General features: G+C 45.4%; 1 protein-coding gene and 1 pseudogene across 2 annotated transcripts; both read left to right on the forward strand.

Moving 5' to 3' along the window:
* Positions 1-737: 737 nt before the first annotated feature.
* On the forward strand, positions 738-1,915 carry LOC123281099 (leukocyte immunoglobulin-like receptor subfamily A member 5; annotated as a pseudogene).
* A 3,834-nt stretch (positions 1,916-5,749) lies between these two features.
* LOC106840892 (leukocyte immunoglobulin-like receptor subfamily A member 6) lies at positions 5,750-17,852 on the forward strand. 2 transcript variants are annotated; one of them, XM_070499285.1, is made up of 8 exons: positions 5,750-5,877; positions 6,094-6,129; positions 6,315-6,602; positions 6,758-7,057; positions 7,268-7,549; positions 7,840-8,139; positions 11,369-11,501; positions 15,273-17,852. In XM_070499285.1, exons 1-8 carry the CDS (start codon positions 5,829-5,831, stop codon positions 15,286-15,288), a joined length of 1,404 nt encoding a protein of 467 aa, XP_070355386.1. In that variant the 5' UTR covers positions 5,750-5,828; the 3' UTR covers positions 15,289-17,852. The 2 variants fall into 2 exon arrangements, 1 of the variants encoding a protein (XP_070355386.1); XR_001400495.3 differs by lacking the exon at positions 15,273-17,852 and adding an exon at positions 8,316-8,444 and having other exon boundaries at positions 5,754-5,877; positions 11,369-11,966.
* Positions 17,853-20,463: the final 2,611 nt, after the last annotated feature.

Here is a 20,463-nt window from a genome sequence, read left to right on the forward strand (position 1 = left end):
AAACTTCTTGGAAAAATCAGAGCCCTAACCGACTCATTGTCCCCAAAGCTGAAGACAGAACCCCAGCATGAGGAGAGGCTCTGCCCAAGGGAACAAGGGGCACTGAGGATGCAGGGATGACTCAAAGGTTTGTTTGCAGAAAGATGGGGGCACATGCTGTTGCAAGAAAAAAAGAGAAGTCCCTGAAGGAGACTGTGTTAGAAATAAAGCCCACACTCCAGGGCCAGGAGAGAAGTCATGTTTTCTTCCTTTATTTCACTGTATTCCTTCTTTGTGCTCATTGTCACAATGATCTCAACCTGAACTGTACAGTTAGATGTTGAGTGTGTGTCTCTGCCGATCTGAGCTATGCAGTGCATCTGGAACCTGCATCTTCCCTGAAGTATCTCCAGGGCTGTATGACCACTGTCCATGGTGAGGACCCCACAAGGATGTTCTGATGGATGGGCTGAGGATGAAGGAGACCCCATGGAAGAGGTTCTGAGAGGGAAGTGCATGGCCTGGATCTCCCTCATCTGGAAGGGTCATCTGTGGGTCTATTTGCTGATCTGTTCTGGAAACTAGAGCCAGGCTCTTGAGAAGAGACAGTTCCCCTTCCTGTGGGGCTGCTGACATGGCAAACCTGTGACGGGAAGGACCAGCCTCTGAGTGGCAACACCCTGTGCATCTGTCTGTCCTGCCAGGAACCTGGGTCTCCTCCATCTGCACATCTGGGACCAGAGGGAAAAGATGCCATGATGCCCACCCTCACGACCCTGCTGTGCCTCAGAGATTTGAAGAGGGTGAGGGGAAGCCCTAGTCTTGGAGGGACCTAGTCTAACAGCCAGGCCCTGGTTTGTCACGAGTCCCTAGGACTCAGGAGGCTCATGGGAAGGAGAGGGTCTGCTCAGGATCCAGCGGCCAATCTCTCACAGGGAACTCTCTTCTAGGGTGGAGTGTGAGCCCAAGGAATCCAGTGCAGACAGATGAGTTTGTCTCCAGGTGTCCCAGATCCCACTTCCTCACTGGGGACGAAGGGCTACCCTTGAGCAGTTGGGGACTGAGAACAGTAGCTCTGGGCTGAGAGATAGGGGGACATCTGTGAAGATCTTGGGGCTGAGAGCTGGAGAACTGGGAGTAGGGGATTTCTGGTGACTCAGCCTCTGATTTCCTTCTAGGGACCCTCCCCAAACCCACCATCTGGACTCAGCCAGGCTCTGTGATCTCCTGGGGGAGGCCCGTGACCATCTGGTGTCAGGGGACCTTAGAGATCCAGGAGTACCATCTGGATAAAAGGGAAACCTGGAGTTCTAGGACAGAAAGGACCCACTGGAGCCTGGGACAAGACCAAGACCAAGTTTCCATCCCACACATGACAGATCTATATGCAGGGCGATAGCGCTGTTACTATCTCAGCCCCACTGGCTGATCAGAGTACAGTGAGCTGGTGGTGACAGGTGAGAGGGGTCCTAGCCTCAGGATCTTTCCTCAGGAAGGGGATCTGCTCTCAGGCGTGTGTCACTTCTCACAGCCCAGCCTGGGGGATATGAGGGAGCTGCGAGCCCCATTTAACACGCTGCCTCCTCCTCTCCTGGGATTCTACAGCAAACCAACCTTCTCAGCCCTGCCGAGCCGTGTGGTGACCTCAGGAGAGAATGTGACCCTCCAGTGTGGCTCATGGTGGGGATTTGACAGGTTCGTTCTGACTAAGGAAGGAGAACACAAGCCCTTCTGGACCTTGGATTCACAGCTAAACCTTAATGGGCAGTCCCAGGCCATGTGCCCTGTGGACCCTGTGACCCCCAGCCACAGGTGGATGTTCAGATGCTATGGCTATGACAGGAAAAACCCCCAGGTGTGGTCACACCTCAGTGACCCCTGGAGCCCCTGGTCCCAGGTGAGGAAGTCTCTTTCTTGACCATGAATGACTTAGTGTTTGGGACAGGTCCTCAAGAGGGTCCCTGGTGGCATGATGAGATGACAAAATCCCAGGGATACTGAGGCCAAAGACACAGAGAGTGAGATGCAGTGAGAGCTGGAGACTCAGGAAGAAAGGAGTGTCTTCAGGTGTCTCCTCTCAGGCTCCTTCTCCTCTGTCAGGAATCAGCTTAAATGTCATCTCCAAGAATGAACTTCACTGATTACATTCCTCAGAACAGACCTGCCTCCTTCTTATCTACTAAATCCTTCGCTCTCTCTCAATATGCACACATACACTTAACTTACATATATCTAGAAGTTTACTTATATGTCATATATTTATATAAAGATGTTTACACATGTAAGTATAAACATGATTATATAATCCTCAGTTTAAAATAGTTATTTTACCCATGTAACTAATATATTTCATCTGATGTGGGTTTGCGTGTTTGTTATTGGTCTACTCAACTACGTCCACACTCCAGAAAATCAGAAACACTGTCTTGATGAATCACTGACTTAACACTGCCCTTTGGAAAAAATATGCATATATATGAGAGATTAAATGGATGATGAAGCACCCAATAAACTAGTTGAGCTAGAGTGAAAAGGGGGGCAGCCCCAGACTTTCATTCTTTGTGCTCCCAACATCAGGAGCCCATGATGACCAACTTCTTATCTTTGGATCCTGAGTCTTCAGCTGTTAAGTAAGTGGATATTTGCATCTCCAAGGGATTCAGCTTATATGGTCCTGTATCCCATATTGAACAGAGAATGCACAAGAGCTCCATTAATTCTGAATTGGAGAGAAAATTGTTCTGACCTCGTGGGGCACTGCCAAAGTGTGTTCCACTGAGACTCAGAAATGAGATCTGAATTCCCTACCATTGCTGACTCTTCCTGACTGCCCTTTCTTTTCTCACCGCTATGAAATGAGGGTATATCTTGCAAGGTGGGTTTGGATCCACACCTATACACACCTTCATGCTCTGGACAAGTTTTGTTAAACAAAATGTGGTATCTCCATCACACTGGACTTTTATTCAACCATAAAAGGAGAGAAGTACTGATACATAGTACAGTGTGGGTGAACATCAAAAATATGAAACTAAGTAAAAGAAACCAGACACAGAAGGTCACATTTTGTAGGATTCCATTTATACAAAACAGATAGAAGAAAAAAACCCAAATAGACAGAAATCAGATTTGTGCTTGTCAGGGGCTAAGCTGGAGGAGGGAGTGGAGACTGACTGCTTCATCTTTCCTTTGGGGTGAGGATAATCTCTTGGAACTAGATGGAAGTGGTGGTTGCAACATCGTGAATTTACTAAATTTCAGTGAATTATGTGCTTTACCAAGGACAATACTTTGTTATGTGGATTTTACTTCAATAAAAAGAAATGCGATAAAAAGAACATGGTTCCCTGTAGGTCTATGAGAAGTTTCCCCACGTCCCTGAGGAGTTTTGTCTGCCGGAGGATCCTCATCAGACCAGAGCTGTCCTAAGTGCTGCTGAGCTTAGGGATTAACTCACTGATGAAATTTTCACCTTCACTCTTGAAGTTGGCTGAGTATAGAATCCAGGATGAGCACCATCATTCCTGCATCCTTTAAGTCTGTGGTAATCTACCATTTGACCAAAGATGTGACATGGCTTCTGATTTATATTGTTAGTTGGCTAGGAGGGCAGATTTGGGTGCTTCCAAGTAGCCCTTCGTACCATAAGTCTCTTACAGCACATGTCATAATTAGGTCATAGAAATGCCACCAGACTGAGACCCTTCCATGTCTCAGGCACTACTGATCCTATAACAACCCTGAGAAGTGAGGTTGTGATCATTTTCCTACAATGAGGAAAATGGGAGAGGGCATGTTACTTGCTCGAAGTAGACTGTCAATAAATACCCCCTCTTGTCTTAAATTAAAACCCATGAATGGTCTTTAACCAGTGCCTTTGACCAAAGCATGGAGCCAGAATCCATGGTATCAGTTGAAAAGTCATGGTCTGGGGGCAAGAGGTCTTGAGGAGGCAGAAATGACTCAGAATTTTTGATGGAGAGTGATGAAGAGAAGGTGCCGCTGCTTGTGGCAACAAGAAACAGAGAAAGGAAGTGTTTGGGAGAAAGAAAACCACAGATCCAGGCTGGGGGAGGGGTGGTTCCCACTGTGAGTTAGTTGACAGTATTCTAAACACCTCCCCAAGCTTCCTTTTCCTCTTGGGGTCATTCATCCCCTGATAACCCCATTGGCTCCACCAGTCAACCAAAGTAGAGAGTGAAGAATCCTTCAGTTCTTCACTCTCTTCCACCTCACATACAATGAACAAATCCACAGTTCTGCCACTGATCCCTTCTTTCCATGACCCTGGTCCATCACCACAGTCAATCTCAGTTGACGATTCAAGACCTCTTGCTGGTGCCACACCATTCAACTCATTTCTGCCTTCTAGCTTAGATCCACATTCCCTGATGAAGCATTTTACTGCCATGGCCCCAAACTTATCTGTCACTGACAGTACCCTGCACAAAACCCTCCCAAAGCTCACCAACTTCCTTCAAGTGAATTCCAACTGTCTCCACCTGTCAATCCATGGGGTTGATGATAAGGCTGAGCTAAACTCTCCAGACCCAGCAAAGCCAGCTCCTACCTACAAACCAAACTCCTCCCAGTGGGCCACTTCCCCTCCCCAGACACACACAATCTGAGTAATTACCACATTTGTGCCTTCTCATGGGTGGCTCCCTGAGCCAATTTCAACATAAGAGACTCCTCTCCAAACCTCCAAGACCATGATAATGACAAAAGACTCTTCCTGTCTAATTCCACTCAACTGTGAAGTAATTTATTTTATTTTTTGCAGGACTTGTGTGAGGGTTACATGAGAAGTCCTCATAAACCACTTAGATTACTGATTGCTCATCATCTAGGCTTTGGGTTAACGATGAGTTTTGTGACTGTTTATATCAGAACAGTCCTCCTGAAGAGCAGTCCCTACAGAATGGTGCTCTTCTCAAAACATCAATCTGTTCATATCTTCCTTTACTGAAAGTTTTCCTGTTTCCTGAAAGATAAAATCCAGAAATACTTCAGGGTGCACAAGACCCTGTGTGATCAGGGTGCAATGTTACCTGATCACACACAGTTCTTAGACTAGTTCATCCTCTTCCAGGTTGAGGATGCTGGCCCCTCACCACACTTGTGCTAGCCATACCTTGTCTTGGTCTCTCCTTCTCCAGGAGGTCCCCACACTCCCATCACCAAGGTTGCTTGACGTCCACCTGTTATTGAGTCTTTGTTTTCAGTTTTTCTTTTTCTCTACAACTTACCAAAACTATAGCCAAATGATCCATTGTCTAAATGTCTGCATTATCTGTTGTCACTAATCAGAGCTCTGTGAGTCCAGGGGAGGAATTGGTCAGCTTCACCACTGAATCTCATGCCTGGACATGGTAACTGCTCATTAAACATTGGTTGATTGACTGGATGGTGGAAAGAAGGAAGAAAAATTGCATTTATGGAGTCTCAGTAAAGGGAAGTGGTTTACCTCAGATCACAGAGTTTCTACAAAAGGCGGAGACAGAATTGGTACTGAAATATGCTGGCTTCTAGGCCCTACCTTGCATCCTCTACCCTCATGTTCTGGGATAAGTGTCACCCACTCTATCTGAGTTTGGCATGAGTCATGGAGACAGAGCATAGAGGATCTGGTGAGTCTCAGATCTGGTCCGGATGATCCCTGAAGCCTGTGGCTCCTCAACCCCATCCTTCACGGAGATCATACTGAGGCCCTGGGAGGGGCTGTTCCCCTTCCTGTGAGGCCTCTGATGAGGAACCCATGAAGCGTCACAGGGACTCTGTCACATGCCCTGAGTCTGTCTCTCCTGTAGAGCTCTGTGGCCTTTTAAGTCACATATACAGCTGGGATCATGGGAGACAGAGCCAGGACACCTACCCTCACTGCCCTTCTCTGCCTTGGTGAGTTTTGGGGAAACAAAGAAGAATAGTGCCCCCTCCTCTGCCAGGCCTAGTCCCTGAGATCCCCAGGACTCAGGAACTTAGTCAGGGCAGAACTTGTGGGAGGAGGAGAAGGTGCTCAGCCTAGATCTGACCCCAGTGCTCAGGGGCCCAGACCAGGCCTGGAGCTTCTCTGTGTGGGTGGGGGACATGCTGTCACAGAGAACTCTCTTCCAGGGCTGTGTTGGGGCCCATGTGACCAGGTACAGGCAGGTGAGTTCTCCTCCAGATCTGGTCCGGATGATCCTGCTTCAGCCCAATGGACTCCCCTGGGCATCTGGAAGGAGCATGAAGGGTCTGAACTGATGGTGATCAGTCTGGGAGGAGGCCTTGAGTGACAGCTCGGGAAGATGAGAGGAGATGGACCTCCCTGACACTCAGGTCTGATTATTTTCCAGGAGCTGCCCCCAAACCCTCCATCTGGGCTGACCCAGGCCCCATGGTAAGCAGGGGGAGCCCTATGACCATCTGGTGTCAGGGATCTCTGCAGGCTGATGTCTACCATCTCTATAAAGACAGGGTCTCTAAACCCTTGGATACAGAGGCCCCACAGAACTCCAGCAAAAAGGCTGGTTTCTCCATTGAATCTATGAGCACACATACTGCAGGGCTGTATCAGTGTGCATATCACAGCAGGAGGAAGGGCTGGTCGGAGCGCAGTGACCCCCTGCTTCTGGTGGTGACAGGTAAGGGGGAGAAGCTGGGTACCTTCACATTGTGGGCTCCTCCTCATGAAAGGTACCAGAGTGTGGGCTCAGGAGACCTCAGCTCTCACAGTCCACACCTGGGGTATGTGGACTGACGGTTCCCCCTTTAACATTGCTCTTTCCTTCTCTCTCAGGAGTATACCCTGCACCTTCCCTCTCAGCCCACCCAGGCCATGTGGTGACTTCAGGAGGGAATGTGTCCCTCTCATGTAGCTCAGAGGTCACAGGGGACACTTTCTATCTGCTGAAGGAAGGAGGAGCTGGCCCACCCAGACAGATGCAATCGAGGACCTTTCGTGGGAGGTGGCAGGCTGTCTTCTCTGTGGGTCCCATGAACGCCTCCCATGGAGGGACCTATAGATGCTATTATAATTCCAGCTCCTACCCCCATACCTGGTCATACCCCAGCAACCCTCTACCTCTTGAGGTCACAGGTGAGGGTGCCCCTGAGACTCCAAAATTACTGATTTAAGCCTTGTGCTCAGTGGAGCCCTGGGGGTGATTCGGGGATGGTGATATGGCCTCCTGGGATCTGAACTACAAAGCAGGAGGCTTGGGGAAGGATCAGTGAGAACTCTCACTGTAGCCCCAGGGGGCAATGTGGGGTGTGCGTCTCCTTTCATGCGACTGTCCCTTCTCTCCAGGCGTGTATAGGGAGCCCTCCCTCTCAGCCCAGCCTGGCTCGCTGGTGTTCTCAGGAGACAACCTGACCCTCCAGTGTCGCTCAGGAGCTGGCTTTGACAGATTTGCTCTGACCAAGGATGAGGGGCTCACATCCCCCCAGCATCTTCATGGGCAGCACAGCCCCTACTTCCCCCTCGGCCATGTGAGCCACACCCATGGGGGCCAGTACAGATGCTACAGTGGACACAACCTCTCCCATGCATGGTCGGCTCCCAGCGACCCCCTGGACATCTTGATTGTGGGTGAGGAGCCCCATGTCCTGATTGTCAGCCCAGGGTCCTGGGCCCAGTGTCACTCCTGTGTGGTGATGGGGTCCAGGGAGAGAGTCCTGGAGCAGAGGCTGGGATGGGGCCATGGTCTAGGGAGAGGGAGTGAGAAAGGGGGAGTGAGGGGCAAGGAGATAAAAGAGATCCACCCAGAGGGACTGAGAGGAGCTGAGAGGTGGCTCACAGAGTCCCTGGAGAGAAGTCAGTGGTCAAAGGCATGTGAGGAGGAGTCAGCTGTCTACACATCATAGCTTTCCTCTCCTCAGGGATGTATGAGAAACCCTCCATCTCAGCCCAGCCAGGGCCCTCAGTGTCCTGGGGAGAGAAGGTGACCCTGCAGTGTCGCTCTGAGATCTCGTTGGATAGCTTCCATCTGTCCAAGGAGGGGTCACCTGCTGCTCCCCAGCTCCTTCGTCTGCAGGACGCAGCTGCTCCCTTTCAGGCCAGCTTCACCATCGGTCCTGTGACCTCAAACCACGAGGGAAACTACACATGCTACAGTTCAGACAGCACCTTCCCCTATCTATTGTCACTCCCCAGTGACACTCTGGAGCTCCTAGTCTCAGGTGAGGAGCTTCAGCCCTGTCCCCTGTCCCCATGATCTATTTGGGACCCTGTTCTTAAGAGGTGTCTGAGCTGGCCTGGGAGAGAGGAGGCTCTGATGGAGTGTCACCCAGAGAAGGACCTGCCCCTCAGAGGTGCTAAGACCCCTCCCACCCCCTTCACCCTCTCCTGGGTCTAGAAGATGCCAAGTGGGCAGAAGGAAGGTCTTGTGGTGGCCACAGGACAGATGCTGGAGAAGAGTTTGAGTGAGGTGGGGACTCCAGAGTCAGTGCCAGCCTCCCACCTACAGGGTCCATCTCAACAATTGGTGAGTCACCGAAGCCCCTTTGCTCTAAGGGAGCACAAACCACCCAGGGCAGTTCTGAGAGTCTTTGAGAGGATGTGATGCCCCCTCAGATGCTCAAGGACAGGCTTGTCTCCAAGGGAAGCAGGGAGTTGGACATAAATGCAGGGAGGGTGCACAGCACTCCATGTGTTCTGATGCTGAGTGGACAACTGTTGGGGAGATCATCCAGAGGGAGACCTTGGGGACCAAGTCTGGGGGAGCGGTAGCTGGGATGAAGAGAGGAGGAAGACGGCCCCACCCCCTCACCTCTCCCATCCTTTTTTTATGATATGTGAGTAGGATCCACTGGGGGGACTGTCTCAGTGCTCTCTGAGATAGTGACTTTGGAAAGGTCCCTGGTCCCAGAACTCCTGGTCTCAGGTGAGGAACCCCTGTCCTTGTCCTTTCTGAGCTCAGAAGGTCTTCTCTGGGTCCCATCCACAGGAAAGTCTGAGACATGAGGGAATAATTAGAGCACAGAGCATGTTCCACAGATGGGTCCAGCCCATGAAAGCATAGAAATAGATGGGAACCTCTAACACTTGAGACACCCCATCCCTGTAGTTGTGGATAGGGCTGAGGAAGGGAGAGGGATGGGATGACACTTGGTGAACCTAAGAGGAAATGAGATTACACTAAAGTTACAAGGCAGAGGCCCCCACCCACTGACTTCCTGGTGTCTCCATCTCAGAACCACAGCATTGCTACTCACCAGGAGGCAGGAGCAGGGGCAGATCCTACAGAGGTGTTCAGTCTAGGAGGTGGGGTGAGAGGGACCCCTGGGAGGTGAGGTTGAATCTGCATGGGCTCAGCTCTCCTGTGAGGTTGAACTTATGAGAAAGCCTTTTTCCATCTTTCTAAGGGGGAGCTAATAGTGTAGTTAACAATGATATTGGTTTAGTGATATTAACTTTATATGCTAACAAATTACTATAGATTCTCCTCCTCTCAATTGTTTTCCAATTGATCTCCTCTCATTTACTGATAATACCTATATCAGCCTCAATACAATTGAAATTTCACTTCTTTATTTCCAGATTGTGTACCCATTTTATTTTCATAAAATATAATATGACAATGATTAAAAAGTAAAATTTTAAGATAACCTGAGTGTCACTTTAAGAACTGAATTTTTAGCTTGAATTATTTTAAAACAGACACATCAAAAATCTATATTTTTTGTATACGTAATTCTATTGTCCAATCCATGTCAGTTCATTTTTCTGTTACACTGAGGTTTTATTAGGAAAAAATATTCTTTTCTTAATATAAATTAGACATTTTTTCTGTACTTTTGTACATCTCCTGAATTTTTTGTCTTTAATTTTTACCACGGTGAAATACACTTAAAAGACGTGTTAGTATCAACCATTTAGATCTTAATTACACTGAGTGACATTTATTGTTAACTCACCCTTTCTGATTTGTATAAGCTTATCTAGAATTTTTACATGAAGATGTATAGTTAGAATTGACCTGTAATTTTTAAAAATCTTTTTTATGTTAAAACTGGTTAAAATAGATTTGCAGGATTATCTATTTTTTTGTGCTCACACAATTTTATAATACCACTGATTTTCTCTGTTCCTTAAGGCTTTGAAGATCAGAACTATAGACTTACTTGGTTCTTGCTATAGGATATGGAGAGGGTAGAGGTTATCTTTTTATTCATTCATCCATTTAGTGTTTATTGAGTGCCATTAACCATTATGTGAATTCAATTTCAAAGAATCTGGGAAATTCAGACAATCTTGTAACCCACATTCATACCCAGGATTTTAGTGTGAAAAAGTTCAAATAAAAAATCAAATGACAAGTCTCCTCTCCTTGAAATCTTATAGACATTTCCAGAGTTCTTCCAAAGACACACACAGAGAGAATGATGATGATGATGATGATTACAGTGATATGATGATGACAGTGACGGAGCTTCCCTCAATTGTCTTGTTCTTTCTGGTCTGTCTCAAATACACAAACTCCACCCCCAATTCTCAGCTTATTCTCCTTTGGACCCTTCCTACATCCCACAGAAAAGACCTTAATCCTCATTGAAGAACAGAGTGAGGTCTTTCTGGGGATCTGCGTTCCTGTAGCCTGTGACACATCCTGTCTGGGTCTTCATGTGGCTTTTCTCAGGCTCCTTATCCTATTTAGGATTCAACTTAGATGTCATCTCCAAGTGTGACCTTCACTGTGACACTGTTCAGAACTGTCCTACCTCTTTCTTACCTAATTTATTCCATGTAATTAACACAACATATGACGTACGTATATATATATATATATATATATATGACCAACCTCTCATCAATGAATCCTGGGTCCTCAGCTTTTGAATAAACAGAAGCTTTCATACCCAGAAGAGTTAGCTTACATGGTCTGTATCCCAGAATGAAAAGATACTATACAAGAAGTCAATTATTTCTGTATGGGGAGACCATTTTTCTCATCAACCCTGAGCTCTTGGAGAACATCCAAACTCTGTTTCAAAGTGACTCAGAAGTAAAGTATAAATTAAAAAAACAGAGAAAGATGGGAAGAATGCAATGCGAAAAGAAAGAATCCTTCTACAGCAGATAAAGCGTTCATGAAGAGATTGCATAACAGTTGTGTCATAAGAAAGAGAGGGAGTTATAAGAACACAGGGCAAAGGCTTGAATTGCATCCAGTCCTCTTCTATCCTCACTTTTTTTTTGGTTCTCAGAAGCAGCTGAAGCCATCAGCCCATCACAAAACAAGTCAGATGCCCAAGAATAGAATAGAGCAGGAGAAATTCTCAGTTATAGTGTTGGCACAGAGGGTAATGTCCTATCAAGGGATGGCAGGTGTCCTAGGTAGACATCCAGGGATCCTGGAGTCAGTTTAGCCTGCCCTGACCTCGTGGCTTCTTTATCCACAATTCCTAGCCCCACGTCCACAAGACTACACAGTGGAGAATCTCATCCGGATGGGTGGAGCTGCCTTGATCCTGGTGGTCCTTGGGATACTGCTATTTCAGGCTCGTGACAGCCCAGGAAGTTTAGAAGATGCAGCCAGGAGGTAAATACAAGAGATGACGATGCATCACTCATAGTGATAGAATCTTGGGAATAAATCTTCTGTTCCCAGGAAGTTTGGGATGAGCATCTGGGGCATATGCTATGTGAACTCTCTGCAGCTCATTGTGCAGTGGAGGAATAATTTTTCATGTGCAGGGACAATGTCTGGACTCTTCTGCCATTAAACTGTGAAACTTTCCTTCATGACCACTTCATGACATCTTGACTGGCTCCTATCTTTCCCCCTTTCTGTGAAATCAGCATGTATCCCACATGGCAGATTTGGGTTCACACCTCCTCACACTTTCTTGCTCTGGTACAACTTCATGTAATATATTTCTCTCTATTTTTAATTACCACATAAGTGATGTGTTTGAAGGAGTCTCTTCATTCATATCATGCAGCTATTTTAATAAATCAACAAATTGGCATAATAAACGTGCATCCTGAAAGATAAATGAAAAAATGATGCCCTACCACTCTTTTTGGACTCCACAAGCCCTTCACTTTTCATCAGATGCTATCTGTGTAGTTTCTTCAGAAATATCATCACGTGGGATAAAAACATTGCTGTTTGAAGTCATAGCACGGTTTTTACTCCCCCTGAAAAAATCATTGTTAAAAACACCGATTTAAGGTATTTTCCAATTTCTCTTGTGCATCTACTCCCTTCACAGCCAACTTCAAAGTGCCAGTGTGAGTTCCCTTAAGCAGAGTTGGGAAGTGATGCACGGAAGTGACTTTCAAAAAACAGTCCAAGCCAATAGGACACCTCGAATTACAGCTGAGTTTCCTTGTATTTTATGAATAATCATCATTCTTATTTCAATGTTGTGACACAGTTTCAGTGAAATCACAAGACCAAAATTCCAGTACGTCCAGATGAGATGCAAAGAGAAAAGTGATAATATCAGTTGTGGGAGGGAATAGTGAACACATAGAATTTTGATTCACTGCTTGTAGGAGTGCAGAGTACATGCATGGATTTAGAGAGTAGATCACACTGATTTAGTTAAAGTAAGAGACACACATCTATGGTCTTTAAGTATATACCTCTGAAAAAATGTGTACATATGCAACATGATTCATTCACAAGGACATTGACAAATGGGTTATTCATATTAGCCAAAATCATTTTAAGACTACACGCACCGAAAAAGAGAGAATTTAGTGTTCTATGTAGAAAATCAAATATTATATGTCAGAGAAAATGCACAAACTAAAATTCCAATGTGCATGTGTATCCATCTTCAAACATGATGGTGAATAAATATAAGAGGTAGAAAGCCATGTGTTTCGAATTATCCCATTTACATAAAATTAAAAAGGAGACATCATGTATTATTTGCAAATGTATACCTAAGATAAACTCTACAAATAGAGGAAGGAAAAATATTCCATGAAATCTATAATGGTGGTTACAAATAAGTTGATGTTGGATAGTTTTGCTCAAGGTGGAAACAGCAGAATCTTCTGGAATACAGGCAATAGTATTCTTGACTTTCATTCGATGACTCATAAGTCTACTTATTACTGCCTTCGATATTGCCATCTATTCTATAAACTGTCTGTTTTCCACGCAATTCAGTGAGGTGGGGTTGAAGTAGGGTGGTGAGAGCCACATCTTACACAGGTGACTAATTCCTAAATGGTGGCTGATAAGTTATAAAAATTATTTCACATGTTGGCATGGTGTTTTCCTCAAAACATGATCTTTCTTGCCTGATCAGCCTCAACTGAAAGTCCAATCAGACAGTGAGCCACTTTCCAGGTGAGAAACTGAGTCTCTGAACAAACACTTTTGCCAATACCAGACTATAGGCAGTTAAGAATTTAAAGTGGGTTCATGTGAGTTCCTGAACTCATGATGGCCCAAGAATCTGAATTAGGATAAAGCAGATGAATGTGGACCAGGAGGTGATTTCAGAGAGGGGTTTAACCCCATCATGTAGTGTTTTATGGTCACATACTGGAGTTAATTCCAGAATGCACCACTCTCAGGATGTCTGGTATTTTCTTTGACCTCACAGAGGGGGAATCAGATAAAGGTCATGGGGCAGAAGCAGCACTCCTTCTCTACAGAAAACTTATGTCAGAGGTTCTCATGGGCTGTATTCTGTGAATCTGTTCCATCTTATCCCCTCATCTACACTGAAGCAGACAAGCAGGGCTGGGCCAGTGCCTGGGTCCTCACATGCCCACCCTGTATTTCCCAGAGCATAAGTGTTGTGGGCTGCAGGGAAGTCAACCCAGACCTGATTCCAGGACAAAAATGTCCCCATGGTGATCAGCAGCCATGATCCCTCTGAAATGGGGATCTTTATCTACACACTTTATTTTTCCTGGAATTCTCAACACTTCCATCCACATCAGCTAAGTCTTCTCCACATCTTTCAGCTCTATCCTCTCACTTTACCTCTTCAAAGTTGACTTTCCATGATTCCAAGACTAGTTACGATTGTTTATTGTCTTATCTCCACCTCCAAGGGTTTATTATACATAACACATGTCATAGTGCATAATTATACACAGTTTGTGATGAATTATGTGGCATCTTTCACACCCCGAGACTAGTGGGGATCAGAGAACAGGATTCACATGAGTTATGCACAAATTTTAGTTTTCATGCTTAGTACATTGTGTGAAATATAGTTGATATTTGTAGATATATTTTGACAAAATAAGTGGGTGAATGGATTGACTAAATGGAAACACAGGGAGAAAAGAGCTTATTTCACACACAGACACACACAAATCTTCAGTAATCTGCCTCAGGTCCCATCTCCTTTGATTTCTGTAAATTTGGACTCTCAGGTCCCTGGTCCAAGGATTCTCTATTTTCCACTCTACTCAGCTGAGACATAACAATCAGGTAACTACTAAAATGAGCCAATTCAACACAAAAACAAAATCTTGGAGCCAAGATTAGGTATGTAATTTTTAGAGTACAGTGCAAAATGAAAATGCAGGACCCCAAGTTCAAATGTCAAGATGGTGACAGTAGAACATTAACCCAGCTTGGAACACTGTCTGCTTGCACTCACAACCCATGAACCTGGCCCTGCATAGAGCAATGGGCAATCCAGTTATTTTGGTACAGACCAGCTTTTTCTGAGTGCCTCCTGGGAGCCAAGACCTGGGCTGGGCACTGCATGCACCCAATCAGTGAGTCTTCACCACACAACTATTAGGTGAGGGTCATCTCCTCCTTTGTAAAGATAATCTCAGCCTAATGTAGTAATTTGCCTACAACACAGTGGATTTGGGCAAACCATCTATTTACAAATAGGTCTGGCTCCATTCTGGCTCACTGCCTCTCAACTCAGTCCTACCCAAGCATTGTTCTGAGTAGTTGGCAGGACCTCACTCTCAGCTCCATGATCCTTGTCCCTGGATTATCCTCAGTCTCTGTAATTTCAAGGAAGGCAACCATGTGTAGGGATTGCTGGTCTCTGGAGGCAGGGTGATCTTAATTCTATTCCTACATGGAAACTTGCTGGAACCTTGATCTGGAAGAACAGACGGAGCATCCATACATCTTGGTGTTGTCATCAAAACTGGAGATGATGTTTGAGTGGCAGAGAGATTCCAACAGAAGAAAAAACCCAATGGCAGGCCCTGAAATAATTGATACCCCACAAATAGTAGTTCCTTCCCTTATAGAACTTCCTTTTGAAGAAGAGAAAAAACTTAGATCCTTTGAGGAAAGGCTTCCATTTACTCCAGGGCTCTCCATGCACAAAGATCCAAAATTTCTCATCCTTGTTTCCAGAGCAATGAGCACATGACCATCCATGCCTGAGGAAGATGGACACTCTGAGCTCCCGGATAACCAGGCACCATGAGATACCAGAATAAGACATAAGTCCCCAATCACTGCATGTGCATGACTGCAGGCATTGCAAATTCTGCCAACAGAAAGTGCCCCTGGAGGTGATGGTGACAGGTCAGAGTCCTCCATAGCCCATCCCCCACCATCTGCTTCTGTCTTCATACTGGAGGCAGGCCTGTGTCACCACCTGGAGCCCATTTGTACCCTGCCCCCTCACCATACTGTGGGGGCCAGAAATGGATCATGGTGCTGCTGAATCTCAGAGTAACACCATAGAAATATCTCATAATGATTTTCAACATCCTTTGGATAACAAGATGGCATGCAACTTTGTGAATTTTCAATGTAATAAATAATTTGGTACTCATATAAACCTCATGAGGAAATTACAAATCTCATTTACATGACAAGACATGTAGAAAATGACATGACAAAAATCTGAAAGTCTTTTTCTGCAGAAATGAAAAAGCCATTTCTCTAGTTCAAGGTAATTGCAAAAAACCTACAGTAGTCAAAAAATATTGAAAAAGAAGAACAAAGTTGGAGAATGAAAACTTTCTGATTTCCAACTTTTACTACAAAGCCTCAGCAGTCAAAACGGTGTGGTTTAGCATGAGAACAAACTTATAGTTGCATGGGGAAAAATTGGAAGACAAGATATAAACTTATACAGATGAGCAGTTGACTTCAAATGAAGATGTCAAGACCACACAATGGGGAAAAATGGTCTCTTCGACAAATCGTGTTGGGAAAAAGTGATCTCCACATGCAGAAGAAGGAAGCTGGACCCTTACACACACCATATGCAAAAATTACCTCAGGATGAATCAGTATAAAAGCTAAACTTATAAAACATTTATATAAAAACAGAATCAATATTCATAACCTTGGACTTGACGATTGTTTCTTAGATGTGACACTGAAAGGACAAACAGCAAAGAATAAATAGATTAATTGAACATCTGCAAATTTTAAAATATATGCACCAAAAAATACTAACCAGAGTGTAAAAGACAGTCTAAAATTGGAAAATATATTTCAAATCATGCATCTAATAAAGGTCTATTATTCACAAAATATAAAGCATACGTTTAACTCAACAACCACAAAAAGACCCAATTTAAAAAATAACCCAATAGCTTCAATGGACATTTCTACAAAGATATACAAATGCACAGCAAGTCAATGAAAGAAGGTCAGCTCATCAGACATTAGGGAAATGCAAATGAAACCACAATGAGCTGCCACTTCACACTCACTAGATTGACCACCATATGAAAAAAAACCCCACAAATGTTGATAAGAATGAGAAATTTGGACCCACATACATAGTTGGTGGGAATGTGAAATGATTCAGCCATTGTGGAAAGCAGTTTGGCAGTTCCTTAAAAAGTTAAGCCTGAAATTGCCACATGTACTAGAATTTTCCCTTCTAGATAGAAGTATCAGTTATGTAAGATTAATAAGTTCTAGAGATCTGCCATACAACTATGTGCCTATAGTTAACAATACCGTACTGTGCATGAACATTTGTAAAGAGGGTAGATCTTGTGTTAAGTGATCTTATCACAAAAAAGAAAAGAAAAAGAATTGCAAACAAATATTTGAACAAACACTTATGCAAATGTGTTCATAGAAGAACTATTCACAATAGAAAAAAGTGAACAATAGCCCAAATGCCCAACAATTTGGTGAATGGAAAAACACCAACAACAATTAGCCGAGAAATGTCTTCAACTAGTGCATTTTCCCAGAGCGTGGAGACAGAAACCACAATATCAGGTGAAGAGTTTGTCTGGGGTACAATAGCTGGTGAGGAGGCAGAAATGACTCTGAGGTTTTGATGGAGAGAGATGAAGAGAAGGTGCTGCTCCTTATAGGAACAAGAAAGTCAGAGAGAGGAAGAACTCAGGAGAAAGGAAACCACAGACCCAGGCCAGGAGGGAGGTGGTGGCTCCCTCTGTGAGGCAGTTGACAGTATTATAAACATCTCCCCAAGCCTCCTCTTGGGGTCATCCCTCTTGTGATAGCCCCATTGGATCCTCTAGGCAAGGAAAGTAGAGAGTGGAAGAGACTTCAATTCTCCACTCTCTTCTACCTTACATGCAATCAACAAATTCAACAGTCCTGCCATTGAGCCCTTCTTTCCATGACCCTGTTCCATCACCACACTCAAGTTCAGTTGAAGACTCAAGATGTCTTGTTGGTGCCATCTTATAAGCCTTCTTCCTACCCCAATTCCCAGGCCCCTACTCTCTGAAGAAGAGTTATTTTCATGGCCTCAAACCTATGTGTCACTGACCCTCTCCTGCACAAAACACTTCCAGACATCTCTTCCTTCCTTCAAGTAAATTCCCACTTTCTCCACTTGACATTCCGTGTTGTTGGTAATCAGGCTGAGCTAAAGTCTCCAGTCTTAGCAAGGTGGATCCTCCCTACAAACTAAAGTCAATCCAGTTGTGCACTTCCCTTATCCAAACACACGTGCAACCTGAGTAATTAGCACATTTGCGCCTTCTCGTGGTGGCTCCCTGAGGCAATTAGAACGTAGCTGACTCCTTTCCAAACTTCCTAGACAGACAGTGATAATGACAAAGAACTCTTCCTGCCTCATCCCACTCAACTGTGAATGTATTTTTGTTTGAGGGTTTGTGTAAGAGAGTTACATGAGAAATCCTCATAAGCCACTTAGATTACCGATTGACTCATCATCAGATTAATGATGGAGTTTCATTACTGTTTATATCAATACGGTCCTCCTACAGAGCAGTCCCTACAGAGTGGTGCTCTTCTCAAAATAGAAGTCTCTTCATGCATTCCTTTACTGAAGATGTTCCTGCTGTCGGAAAGACAAATTCCAGAAATATCTGCAGGGGTGCACAAGACCTTGTGTGACCAAGGACCAGTGTTACCTGATTACGCACAGTTCTTAGACTAGTTCACTCACTTCCTGGTCGAGGATGCAGGTGACTCACCATAATTGTGCTAACCCTACCTTGTCTTGGTCTCTCCTTCTCCAGAATGTCCCCAAACGCCCATCACTAAAGTTGCTAGATGTCCACCTGTTATTGAGTCTCTCTGTTTTCTGTTTTTCTCCTTCTGTACAACTGATCAAAACCATAGCCAAATAACCAATTGTCTAAATATCTGTATTGTTTGTTGTCACTAACGAGACCTCAGTGAGTCCACAGAATAAATTGGTCAGCTTCACTACTGAATCTCATGCCTGGACTTGGTGACTGCTCAATAGACACTGGTTGAAGCCTGGAGGGTAGAAGGAAGCAATAATATTTGCATTTAAGCAGTCTCAGAAAAGGGGAGTAACTTATCCAAGGTTGCGCAGGTTCTATAAGTGGCAGAGTCAGAATTGGAACTACAACGCACTGGCTCCCAGGCCTTGCCCTGCGTCTTTTACCCTCATGTTCTGGGACAAGTGTCATTCTCTGGATTTGGGTTTGGCATGCGGTGGAGGCAGAATTTGTGGGGTCTGGAGACTCATATCTGGTCTGGCAGATTCTCAAGCATGCTGTCTTTTTGGCCCCATCCTTTAGGGAGACAACAACTAGGTCCTGGGCGGGGCTGTTCTTCTTCCTCTGAGGCCACATATGAGAAACCCGTGATATGTCACATGGAGCCCAGACCTTTTCATATCCTATGTGTCTGTCCATCTTGCTGGCCTCTGTAGACTTCATAAGTTGTCTGCATGGTTGTAGACCAGGGGATGCAGCACCAGAACACCTATTCTCACAGCCTTTCTCTGGCTCAGCAAACTGGGGGAAAATAGGAGTGATGGTTCCTCTCTCCTCCCAGGTCTTGGTCTCTGAGAGACCCCAGGACTCAGGAGGCTCAGCGGAGGTATATCTTCTTGAGGAAGGAGAGTGGGCTCAGTGCCTAGAACCGGTCCCAGTACTCAGGGTCCCCAGCAAGGTCTGGGCCTTCTATGTGTAGTTGGGGGGACATGCTCACACAGAGAACTCTCTTCCAGTGTCAGGGCCTGTGGGACCAAATACAAGTGGGTGAGTCCTCCCTCACACCACCTTCTTTAGAACAATGAACTTCCCAAGACAGCTAGGGTAACACAGAGGGTCTGCGCTGATGGTGACCAGTTGAATGTGGCCTTGAGTGACAGCTGGGGAAGCTGAGGGGAGGAGGGCTCCCCTGACACTCAGGTCTGACTCCTTTCCAGGACACCCCCCCAAACTCACTATCTGGGCTGACCCAGGCCCCGTGGTCACCTCTGGAAGCCCTGTGACCATCTGGTGTCAGGGGTCTCTGAGGCTGATGGCTAACATCTATTTAAGGTGAGGATCTCTAAATCCTTGGATACAGTGGTCTGCAAGACTACAGCAATGAGACAGTTCCTCCCTTGAACCCACAGTGCACACACTACAGGGCTATATCAGTGTGCAGATCACACCAGGAGGAATGCTCAGAGTGCAGTGACCTTCTGTCCCTGGTGGTGATGGGTAAAAGGGAGGAGTCCGGCGCCCTCCTCACTATGGGCTCCTCCTCACAGGCACAGGGGAATGGAGTGTGGGATCAGTGGACCTCAGCCCTCACAGCCCACACCTGGTGTATGTGGGCCGACAGTCCCACCCTTTAATACAACTCCCTTCTTCTCCCTCAGGAGTGTCAGCGCACCCTTCCTCTCAGCCCTCCCAGGTGCTGTGGTGGGGTCAGGAAGGAATCTATGTGGTCAGTATGAGAGGAAATATATGAAGGGGAAGAGCCTCAACTGAGGCGAGGAGAAAAGAACTGACTCCATCTCTGTCCGTGGTGCTGATTTCTGGGAGTCCATAAGAGTCATCATGGCACATTTGAAAGAGTAGAATAAAGATATCCTCCTTCTTCAGAAGGAGGAGGTTGGGGCATTCACTGGAAGTCATAAGCTTAAGTTGAGTTGGCTCAGCCACCTTTGATTGAGACATTGACAAAATTCCATCTAAATCTGAAACTTTATTCTCTCATTGATCAAAAGTAGAATCCTATCCTGGATTTCAAAAGGCTCAATTAGTTCTGAAGTTCTTGGCCAGTGAATTTCTGTGGAAGAATGCCTAGAAATTCTTCTCTGGGGACTTTTATCCCCTCTGAGCATGTTCTGTATGCACCAGGAAGTACTGTCATTATGGGA

This window comes from Equus asinus, chromosome 26 (genome assembly GCF_041296235.1).
Source record: "Equus asinus isolate D_3611 breed Donkey chromosome 26, EquAss-T2T_v2, whole genome shotgun sequence".
NCBI classification, from domain to species: Eukaryota; Metazoa; Chordata; class Mammalia; order Perissodactyla; family Equidae; genus Equus; species Equus asinus.